The sequence below is a fragment of the Xenopus laevis genome, chromosome 2S, assembly GCF_017654675.1.
Source record: "Xenopus laevis strain J_2021 chromosome 2S, Xenopus_laevis_v10.1, whole genome shotgun sequence".
Lineage (NCBI taxonomy): Eukaryota > Metazoa > Chordata > Amphibia > Anura > Pipidae > Xenopus > Xenopus laevis.
Window position 1 is genome coordinate 47,901,687 of NC_054374.1, and position 12,305 is coordinate 47,913,991.

Sequence of the window (12,305 nt, forward strand, 5' to 3'; positions counted from 1 at the left end):
GCGCAGAATCCCTGAATTTCATTAAAAGAGGAGAATTGATACAATAGTTTTGAATATTCCACAGATACTGCTGAGAAATGTATCAATTAATTGTATCAACTAAATGAAGCATGAATTGGAACAGTTCCGAATGTGCCTGGGTCACTGAGCTGCCAGACAAACACTACAGACATAACATTAAACTTTAATTTTGGAAAAACAGTAACTGTTCTACATTGATACATTTAGTTGATGTTTCTTTGGCCATGGCATTGCCAAGGAAGAGTAAGGATCGATTTGCCACATGATCCCTTTAAAACTACATAGCATAAATATGAATAGCAAGGACACCTTTTAGAAGCACGAGTACAGACCAAAATACAATTCCAAATCCTTTTTTTTAAATTTTTTTAATGGTTGACATTTGAACGCTTCTGTTTAATCCAACATTGTTCTAGACATATTGTCAGTTCCCCAGGTGCCTCCAGTCATGTTACATTGAGAAGGAGAAAGAGTAGCCTATCAGAACGCAGTTCCATAGTATAGCACTTGCTCTTTCTAAAAGCACATGACCAGGCAAAATTACTGGAGAAGGATGCATACACACCAATATTACACCTAAAAAAGTCAAATTACACTTGTTGGGTTAGGAATTATATTTTACATGGTGGATACGGGATTATTTGCAGTGCAAACAGTGTAATTTAGAAATAAAAACAACACCATAAAAATAAGGATAGAATCCTTATAAGGATAGAAACAAACTGTTTGTGGCATTTTATAGATGGTGAAGGTGCTTTTTGGGTGACTAGCTCTAGAAAGAGGATGAGGCAAGAAAAGGATTTACTGTGCCAGCCCAGAGGTTCAGCAGCCCTGAAACACTAATGATTCATGCCTTCAGGGTGTCTACAGCACTCCACAGAAGAGATGTGCAGTGTCTATTGTTTTAATATAAAAAAATGTATTGTTTTACAGATACCTTGTACTAAACAGGGAGATAATTGAAAATTATAGTAAAGGAAAAAATAAGCAGTTCACAGAGTAAACCTCTGCATAATGAGCGGCTCTTTATTTTAGCCTAATGTGCTACAACTTTGGGAAGGAAGGGGGTTTGTTTATAAAGGATAAATGTCAATGGACTGCTTATTTGCTGACAGGAACAGGAAGTAGAATGTCACTTTTCTTTCATTTTTGTATGTTTCCTTGTTTAGTAAATGAAATACAGAAACAATAAACATTTTATTGGTAGATTTTGGTAGTCTTTGGTAATAACTGAACAGCCCCATGCTCTAGTACAGGGCTGTCCAACTGGCAGCCCGCAGGCCGCCCATGGCCCACCTTGTGTGGCCCTCCACATGAAAGTCTTGCCTGCTATGTCTGCTTACCATGTGTAAGATTTAATATGTAGAACCGTCCAGAAAGTACTCGCACACCCTGGCCTTCCCAAAAGGCAGAGACCCCTGGTGCACAGCAAAATGGAGGAAACGGCAACCTCACTATCCAATGGCGACAAGAATTCATCGGCACACAGGTAATGCAAGCAGGTTATACCTTACTAAGTGTTTATTGCAGCATGTAAAGTTTCGGGGGTTACCCCTTTTATCAAGCATGCTTGATAAAGGGGGTAACCCCGAAACGTTGCATGCTGCAATAAACACTTAGCAAGGTATAAGATTTAATATGTATCGCTACAGACATTAACTTGCAACTGTTCACATCCTAATGCCCTGTACTGTTCACACCTGAGATCCAAACTGAAACTGCCCACAGTGTTCACACCTTATTCAAAATGCTCTCTGGGGGTGCCATAGTCTGCCTGCCCTATTTTCCTTGGGTGTGCAAAACTCTGCCTGCCATATTGTGCCATACTCCGTGTGTACTCCCTGCTCTGCCTGTGAAACATAAGCCTAACATAAACATAATTTGTTCTGAAGGTTTGTTAGCATTTGATAATTAGTGTTAGGGGTCCCTAAGGGGTTTAATCATGTGCTGGGGGTACGGTGTTATCCACAGGGGAGGAGGAGGTATATGGATTTAAGGGTATGTCTTAATATGACAGGTTTTTTTTGTATCCCTGCAGTGAGCACCAACCATTTGTTTTCTTTTTTTTGGTGTGCTATTAATGTGGACCTAGTTTTGTGGTAACATGGGTGTGGTTTAAAGTGGGTGTGGTCTAAAACAGGTAGCCCTCATCCATTATCGGGCCTCCACCACGTAGACCAGAAAAATTCCGGCCCTTGGTAGAACAGAAGATGGACAGCACTGCTCTAGTATATTGGCTTCTGTGGAAAGTAATTTTCTGACATACAACATGTGCTGATTAGTAATTAGTTCAGATATGCACTGCACAGCTGCCTAAAAATCAGTCCAGTCAGCAGTTTGCATCATCAATGCATCACAGAGTACAACGATTGCTTCTAAATTGACACGTTGCATTATAGAAATGGTTCAGATATGCACCCTTTATCTCATTTGAAGTTATGTTAAATTTTACTTAAATTTTTGATCAGTATGTTCTTTGGCACAACGACCACAGGTAATATGCATCAGCATTGATAAAAGATGAGGAGCTACAGGGAACACATTTGCAAGCACAAACTTTTCTACTACTTCCACAGGGTTGCAATGTCTTGGTTGGTACAGGAGCTCAAAACACAAGGCAGCATAATCCGAATTATAGTTAGCAATAGCTGTGGCTTCCAGACTTCACCAATCCTATCTCAGGCATTATCATTTACAGTCAATTTACACCCTCCAACACTTACAAATACAGCAGATGCTAAAGCACAGATTAGTAATGAAGCATTTGAGGAAATGTGTGTATACTGACTGGCTGTTGTACAATTTAGGTATAATCTAAAATTTCAGAAAGGCTGCTGTTTGACAATGCCTCTACATAGAATTTAAGGCAGGGGTCCCCAACCTATCTTATGGCGATCAGTGTAAGCCTCCAACTAGAAGAGTCTAACTTACTGAAATGCAACTAGATTTTGCTGCAATTTAGACTAACTCAATGCACATTATATATTTAGAAATGAATTAATGCAGCCTCACTCACAGATGTAGACTACGAATGTTTAGTGCACAAATCTTCCTCTTTCCAGTGTTGAATGGTTGCCCCTATGGCTAAGCTGAGAACAAAGCAGGATCCCGCACACCCAATAGATGACAACAATATGCCTGGTGCTCACTGGCAGAGGTTCAGCAAGCCCCACAACAGAGTACAGCAAAGGAATTCCAACGGCACACAGGACTACGAAAAATCTTCAAAAATGTATTTCAAAGAGTACGATGCAACGTTTCGGGGAGTAAAACCTCTTTTGATGCTTGACAAAGGGGTTTTACTCCCCGAAACGTTGCATCGCACTCCGCTTTGAAATAAATTTTTGAAGATTTCTCATAGTCCTGTGTGCCGTTGGAATTCCTTTGCTACCCCTATGGCTACACAGCAGCTTGTTTATATAAACTATAGTAGAGTTTCTGAAGCCAACACACCAGTTTACTAGTGGAGGGCAACAGTACTTAATATTTTCATTATTTTTAAAACACAATCATTTTTGGGTGTTACTGTTCATCTAAGTAATTGCACTGTTGACAAGCATGCCACTAGAATAAAGAGCATTCATTTATAATAAAAAGCAAAATCCATGAGGAAACAGAATACAATAAAAATCTGCACTAAAGGTACTAAAAATGTTATGTATATGTCCATTTTTTCCTTCTCTTAAACACTTAGCTGTATTCTGGAACACAAAAGCAGAAAGGCTTTGTACAGTAAGGATAAGACAAGAGGAAAAATGTTTCCCTTTGTAAAGGACATACATTAACACTTTTGCCAAATGATGCATAGGTCAAGAAAAGGCTAATCTGAACATCCAAGATGGCAAGGGAAGACTTGTCAGAAAGTGTCAACACAAGCAATGACGTAGCAAATGTGTTGGTATAATTTTTGCTTGCCTCTCCTTTCTTAATGGCATTGAATTACACATCAAGTGAATACACTTAGCACACAGGAAAGACTCAGGAAAATTATAATTCTCAACTGTCATTCATGTCAGAATTTTTCTTCGCCTTACACAGACTGATAAAAGTTACAACTCAGCCCTTCTAGAGCAAGTCAGCAGGTTATTGGACAGTAGGTGGGTCTATATGGGGCCCTCATAGGGGGGGCTCCCCTACCAATATTTGGCTAAAAGTAGGCAAGATCTCTATCAGGCAGGTTTGATCATCCAGTCTGATGAGGACACCATCAGCACATTAATAGGGTCTTCATTGTATGTGTCTGTAGGCCTCTCTGATCATTGGCCATCTTTAGTCTCTAAAAATGTTCTAAGAGGTATTTTAGCAATATGCATAATGCAACAGGACAAGGAGACGACCATGTATTAAAAAGAATGCAGGCAAACACGCACACACAAACACTTTAAAGTTTGCAAATCCCTTTTGCAGAAAATACTTGTTTTTTTATATACAAACAAATTATCTTTTCAGTTAGCCATTAAAAAGGTATCACAAAGACGCATTTGCAAAATATTTTGATGTACCAAGCATTCTATGGCGGAAAATTGCTCTTTTGAGAACAGTCAATTTCAGTTGTATTTTTTAAACATATTGTATTAAAGAGATACTGTCATGGGAAAAAAAAATTTTCAAAATGAATCAGTTAATAGTGCTGCTCCAGCAGAATTCTGCACTGAAATCCATTTCTCAAAAGAGCAAACAGATTTTTTTTATATTCAATTTTGAAATCTGACATGGGACTAGACATTTTGTCTATTTCCCAGCTGCCCCTGGTCATGTGACTTGTGCCTGCACTTTAGGAGAGAAATGCTTTCTGGCAGGCTGCTGTTTTTCCTTCTCAATGTAACTGAATGTGTCTCAGTGAGACATGGGTTTTTACTATTGAGTGTTGTTTTTAGATCTACCAGGCAGCTGGTATCTTGTGTTAAGGAGCTGTTATCTGGTTACCTTCCCATTGTTCTTTTGTTTGACTGCTGGGGGGAAAAAGGGAGGGGGTGATATCACTCCAACTTGCAGTACAGCAGTAAAGAGTGATTGAAGTTTATCAGAGCACAAGTCACATGACTTGGGGCAGCTGGGAAATTGACAATCTGTATGGTCTTTTGAGAAATGGATTTCAGTGCAGAATTATGCTGGAGCAGCACTATTAACTGATTCATTTTGAAAAAAAATGTTTTCCCCATGACAGTATCCCTTTAAGCTTCTATTTTGGTTTTCTGGGTCTGACTCTTAACAGGAGTCAGTTCTCCTCCGTGTATTTGAATCAGATTTTATTAACTTTTTTTCACTATGCGAAAAAATAGTTTCGGGTTAGAGGATCCTTTTAAATGCCCGATAACCAAAAAATACTAAAACTTGTGATTAACTGAACTATCCATTAAAGGGGTTGTTCACCTTCATACATTTTTTTCCAGTTTGGTTGGTTTAAAGGGGAACTATTGCAAAAATTTAAATTTTATATTAGCTTCAGCATACTAAAATAAACTTTCTAAACACAATTAAAAATGCTGTACCATTTATGAAATAAGCAAGGATATCGTCACTATTCCTCTCTTAGGATCTGTTTCTTCTCATTCTGTCTTCTTTCAGGAGTTGGGTGTCAGACGAATGATCCAATATATCTTAGGGGGGGGCCCTTTTGCCTAGAAGATGTATTAAAGCTCACTATTAAAATCAGCATAAATCCTGTCTCTCTGCAGAATTTGTGCAAAAGGCAGTTATTTTGTTAGATTTTGTTTGTACTGGAATCAGTTATTTGCGTGAGCACTATGTCTGCTAGGAAAGGGAGTCCCCCTATAAGATATATTGGATCATTCATCGGACACCCAACTGCTGCATAAAGAAAGAATAAAGAGATACAGATGCTGAGAGAGGAATAGTGAATATATATCAGAATTATCTCAGAAGCAATGCATAATTTTTTATTGATTGTATTTAGAAAGTTTCTTACTTCAGTATGAGGAACTAAATTAATTAAATTTTCATTTTCGCGATAGTTCCCCTTTAAGATTTTTCACCAGAATAAAGCTGTGGGAAGGGGGGGGGGTTCGCTGACTCTGTAACTGCTCTAATATAAAGGAAAAGTAACACTAAAAAATGTAAGTGTTTTAAACTGGTAAAACTGACGTGTTTGCATCAAAAACTCTTCAATAGTTTTTATAAACATGTTGCTGCATAGTCATGGGGGCAGCCATTCAAAGCTGAAAGGAGAAAATGCATAGGATACACAGCAGATAAGAGAAACTCTGTAGTATACAATAAGATTCCTCAGAGGGAATCTGTTATCTACTGTGTATCCTGTGCTTGAACGGCTGCACCCATATCTACACAGCATCTTGTTTATATAATGTAAAGTTGTGTTTCTGAAGCAAACACCAATTTTACCAGTGCAGGGCAACAGTATACTATCATTCCTTTAAAAAAACAAAAAAAAAAAAAACATTTTTTTGTGTTTCTGTTACTTTAATACATGCAGTTGAGACATTTGTTATCTTTAGCCCTGCTGAGCAGAAACCCAGTCTCATTAAAACAGCTGAATTGATACAATAGTTTCTAATATTCCAAAGATACTTGACTAGATGAGAAATGTATCAATTTATTGTATCAACTAAATGCAGCAAATTGTAACAGTTCAGCATGCCCCTGGATTACTGAGCTGCCAGTCAAACACTTAAAGGGGTTGTTCATCTTACAAAGACTTTTTTTCAATTCAGTTGTTTTTACATTGTTCCCCAGAAATAAGACTTAAGGTGGCCATAGATGCAAAGATCCGCTCGTTTGGCGATGTTGCCAAACGAGCAGATCTTTCCCCGATATGCCATTAACAGGCATGGCTATATCGGGGGTAATCTGATTGTTCGGCCGTATGGCCGAACGATCAGATTACGATGTGCCATGAGCTCCGGCGGGATCGGTCGGGTCAAAATCAAATCTGACCGATCGACCAAACGACCGATCTCCGCCGGGCGAAAGATGTCGGCACACGCCACACACGATCCGAAAATCGTACGAATCCTCGATTCGTACGATCCGATCTGTGTGTCTATGGCCACCTTAAGACTTTTTCCCAATTACTTTCCATTATTTATTTTTTTACTGTTTTTCCAAAATCTAAGTTTAAAGTTGAATGTTCGTGTCTGTGGTGTTTGAGTCTGGCAGCTCAATAATTTAGGTGCACTCTAAACTGTTACAATTTTGCAACATGTAGTTGATACATTTCTCAGCAGTATCTCTGGAGTATTAGCAACAATTGTATCAATTCTAACAGCTGCCTGTAATGAAACCCAGAGATTCTGCTCAGCAGGGACAAAAATAATAAATGCATCAACTAAATGTAACCATTTAGAACAGTTTACAGGGTCGGCGACCCACCCTCCCAGGGCTGCTTCAGAAGGTGAAAAAAAAAGACACTTGAATATCAGAAAAACAGACACATAAAAAATAGAAAGTCATTGGAAAAAAAGTTATGTCTAGTGATCCATCTGAAAACAACTAGTTGTTTGAAGGTGAACCACCCTTTAAACTTTACACTTACATTACATGGGAAAACTGTAAAAAATAAAAGATTAAAAGCATAAAAGTATATGTTCATTATAAACAAAGACTTTTGTCTTTGTTTATAATGAACATATATAAACAACTGAACTGAAAAAAAGGTGTTTGGAAGGTGAACAAATCATTTAAATACCATGGAAAGGAGACATTATTATATTAAAATATATTTATAAGCACCAATGTATTCTGCAGTGTACTACAATAACTGGTTGTATATGCTGAACATACAAAAATCAACAACCAATAACCTATGCAAGAGGTAAAGACCTTAACAATATTTAACATTGGAATCAAAAGCAATAGCCCAATTCTGAAAATCTAAAAATTGGCTCATTGCATGAGACTAATAGGTAAAAACTCAATGACCCCGTAACTACAGTAAAACAGTAATGATAATGCATCAGACAGCACAGATTTCCAACTCCATTGCAAAGTGTTCAGTGAAATGCATGAAAAACAAAATACTAGAATCAGATGTGATTTCTTACAAAGAAACAATGTATGAAGGGAGCTAGCAGAAGCACACAAAATCTGCCAACACAGGCTGGGTCCGTGCTCTGCTTGTTTGTACTTTTCACCAAAGCCATCAAGCAGGCACAGATGTGTCAAACTCACAGACTTTGGGGAGAGCAGTAAACAACAACACAAGGCACCATGCCCCTATAAAGCAAGCGAGCGAGCAGTTCGTCGCTTTGTTTAACTGTATCAGGCCAGATCAGCTACAGGTTGACGACAACAAAATGCAGTGCGGCAGCCGTGTTAAATCGCTGAAAGGCTTGCCTCCTCTCTATTCCCCCCAGTATAGTTGTTTCGAGACGATAAGGCCAAGGAAGTAGTCGCTGTTACAAATGAAGCAATAGAAGCAGCAGTTTGTGCACCGATGGTGCCTCCTTTCTCGCTCCCTTTCTCCCCTCCCCTCTTCCCTGTCCCGCCATCTTGGGCCGGGAGGAGCAGCCATTACTTAAAAACTAAATGACAGCCGAGGGAAAGCTGGAGGAGTGATGGAGAGGGAGTAGGCAGCGTCAGACGTAAATATTACAACAGAACGACTAATAAACGGGCTCGCAGCCTCAGCAGGTCACACAGAGCCGCGCAACCACTCAGCGACTCCAAGAAAATCGCAGGGTGAAAAGCTGTATATACACACACAGTTAGCCATTAGTGTCTTGGAGTATTTAAACAAGCATGGCTTAACACAAGTCTGTTTCTGGCCTTCCAATACCCAGAGCAAAACAGTTCCCTGACTCCAGTTACTTAGCTCTGTATAAATACAATTAACGTTAGATATGTGGGAGCAGCCAAAGGCCAAATACAACGTATGTTTGAAAACACTGATAGTATGGACGAGTCAGGCTATTGGGCCGCAATAAGACTGCCACCAGCCCTCCATGACTTATTCCCCATGGAACCAGAGCAGCAAGCACTAAACAAATGCCCCTGTGGATAGCAGGAAAGTAAATGTGTAAAAGGCATGTAGAGAACATGGGGCCCTCAGTCTACTATTGGGCTGAAACTCCCAGCAGTTCCATGAAGTGGAGGACAGCAGAAGGTGGAGCTCAGTAACTGGAGGCCGGCATGATTGCATAGTTCCGAGCATGCATGTACAATATGACACCTAAGCGATTTTCCCCAATACATTCAGGGCCATGGAGGCTTGAGGACACCTGAGCTATGATATGGGAACCTGAGTGGGACACAGGTGAGGGCAAGAGGAGGCCTCTCTCTATTCAACAACCAAAATACGACCTGCAAGCTGCTCGCACCGATTCAGACAGAATATTCCTTCTGTCAGCTTACCTTTAGTAGCAAGGCCTTCGTTCTGGCGCCATCTTCATGCAGCCTTAAAAATCCATAAAGTCGACTGTAGCAGGACAGCACATCCCGGAGCGAAGGGAGGCGGAAAGAGAAGAGAGAAAATCATGGTGAAAACCCAAGAGTGAACAGAGAGGAATAAGCACAAAGAGCAGTACTCCTTGGTCATTACAGCAGCAGGGGAAGAAGGGACAGAGCCGCCGGACAGCTTCGTAGAGCGGAATAGTGTCCGGGGAGAAAGAAGGACCGAGACAGGTCACTTTTTGCACATTTTTTTTACACAGAGGAAAAAAAACAGAATTCCAACCTGTCGAGCCCGACCAGGGCTTCTCGTTCTTCCGCTGTCAGGTTTGGTAAGTCCTCCTCGGTCTCGCTCGCTTTTCCCGCCGCCATTTTCTTTTTCTCATCACCGAGGGAGGCGGCGGCAGCAGCGACAACAGCTGCGGCGGAGAGCGACACTCCGCACGATTTCATGGAAACGTAGCGTACAGCGAGGGAGTCACGGCGAAAAGTGCGGACTTTGCTGAGGGGGGAGCCCCGGCGGACTGGCAAGGGAGGGGGGAGGGGGCAGGATAACAAACCGTACGACCTCCGCGCCTCCTCCTCCAACAGCGACAACACAATGTGCGTGTGTGTATATATGGACAGTATGAGCCTGAGATTGTAGTCACACACAGCCTCAGCTGCGACAGGCGATTTCAACTCCTCGTCTTAACATTTACTGCCGTATTATAAATGGGTACGCCACCGCTGCCTGGTTATGGCTGCACAGTGTGTGTAAGCAGGGCTACATTGGCAAAACAGAGAGCCTGCACATTTAGCATAGCATTGGTTATTTCGCCATGCACTGTCCTTTATTCTACATGAAACTCTTTCTTAAAACCCCACGTCTTTTACTAATGCCTAAACCAAACACCTGGGAACAGGAAACAATAACTGAGAGTGAATAAACTTCCCTCCTTTTGGGTCTTTTTTTTTTTTTTTTTACTGCCAAAAAGTTACTGTAATTGTGTCAGCAACCATCACACACGCACTTCTCTCTCACATACATACACACAGCGCACCCACGCCGCGCATCAAAGTCCTCCCCTTTCTAGGCCTAGCCCGCCCCTCCATGGACAGCCAATAACAGAGCAGCGCTACTGGCACGGGACCTTTGTTGACTTGCGTCATCGTCCACTCCCGCTGGGGTACTTGGGACTCGCGTAACTTTTTTTTTTCTCTCTAATAATTAGGACCCCACAGCGCTTTCAATAAGGGGCGGGTCGTGATGACGTCGTGCATTGGATGTCGCTTTTCATTGGTTCGCTGTGTGTTAGTTAACTGAGGCATTATTATCACGCGTAAAGGGTTCGGTTGGAAAGCGTTATGAGAGAAATGCATTGTTTTAGGCTTGGGTGAACGTCGATAAATATATTATTAAGAGTATACTTTTTATTTATTTAACGCATATGTAGAGGAACTTTGCCCCCTTACTACTGTTTAGTAACTACATATAGGGACCGATTCACAAAGGGTCAAATATCGAGGGTTAATTAACCCTCGATATTCGACTGGGAATTAAAATCCTTCGACTTCGAATATCAAAGTCGAAGGATTTGAGCGCAAATAGTGTGAACGATCGAAGGAATAATAAATCGATCGAACGATTAAATCCTTCGAATCGAACGATTTGAAGGATTTTAATCCAACGATCGAAGGAATATCCTTCGATCAAAAAAAGTTAGCCAAGCCTATGGGGACCTTCCCCATAGGCTAACATTGAGTTCGGTAGCTTTTAGATGGCGAACTAGGGGGTCGAAGTTTTTTCTTAAAGAGACAGTACTTCGACTATCGAATGGTCGAACGATTTTTAGTTCGAATAGTTCGATTTGAAGTCGTAGTCGAAGGTTGTAGTAGCTCATTCGATTGTGGAAGTAGCCCAAAAAACACTTCGAAATTTGAAGTTTTTTTACTTCGAATCCTTCACTTGAAGTTAATGAATCGGCCCCATAATGTAACTACATCAGTACCATATTCGTCCAAAAACAAAAAATCAACGCTTGGTAAAACGTCCTCAGCTATGGAGGCCTATCAGCTTCTTAAAAGAACAATTCAGTGTGAAAATAAAAACTAGGTAAATAGATAGGCTGTGCAAAATAAAAAATGTTTCTAATATAGTTAGTTAGGTAAAAATGTAATGTATAAAGGCTGGAGTGACTGGATGTGTAACATAATAGCCAGAACACTACATCCTGCTTTTCAGCTCTCTAACTCTGAGCTAGTCAGTGACTTGAAGGGGGGGGGCACATGGGACATATCTGTTCAGTGAGTTTGCAATTGATTCTCAGCATTCAGCTCAGATTCAAAAGCAACAGATATGACCCATGTGCCCCCCCTCAAGTCTTTGATTGGTTACTGCCTGGTAACCAGGGTAACCAGTCAGTGTAAACCATGAGAGCTGAAAAGCATGAAGTAGTAGCTATTATATTAGACATCCAGTCATTCAAGCCTTTATACATTACATATTTGACTAACTATATTAGAAACATTTTTTATTTTGCACAGCCTAGCTATTTACCCAGTTTTTATTTTTACACTGAACAATTCCTTTAAATTCAAACATATCATCCAGTCAGGATCCACACTCCTGAAATTAGGGCCAATAAAGGGTATTTGACAAACACTACACTTGTGCACATAATTCTTTAAGTGCTTTCTTTTTTCTCCTTCATTATCTATGCTGCGCCCCATTTCTGTGATAGAAATATGGATTTTGGAGACCTCCTAAATTTGGGAGAATGTGTACTTTCTAAAAATATATGATTTTTCAAGGGTCAGCATACTTTTTAGCAGCATAAAAACAGGCATTGTGTTTTTGAATTAAAGTTGAAATGTAAGCCATGAAATTAGTATGCACATATACCTTCGTAAACTTATGCACAATAAGTATAATTATA

General features: G+C 40.3%; 1 protein-coding gene across 3 annotated transcripts in view; it reads right to left on the bottom strand.

Annotated features, from left to right (window-relative positions):
• Positions 1-10,542, bottom strand: part of kdm6a.S (lysine demethylase 6A S homeolog) — an 87,081-nt gene extending 76,539 nt beyond the window's left edge. For 2 of the 3 annotated variants that reach the window (XM_018248327.2, XM_018248328.2), the window contains exons 1-2: positions 9,674-10,542; positions 9,352-9,415 (exon numbers count right to left, since the gene is read on the bottom strand). In XM_018248327.2, the coding sequence (XP_018103816.1) occupies positions 9,352-9,415; positions 9,674-9,840 (231 nt within the window). In that variant the 5' untranslated portion in view covers positions 9,841-10,542. 3 annotated transcript variants of the gene reach the window in all.
• Between the last annotated feature and the right edge of the window lie 1,763 nt (positions 10,543-12,305).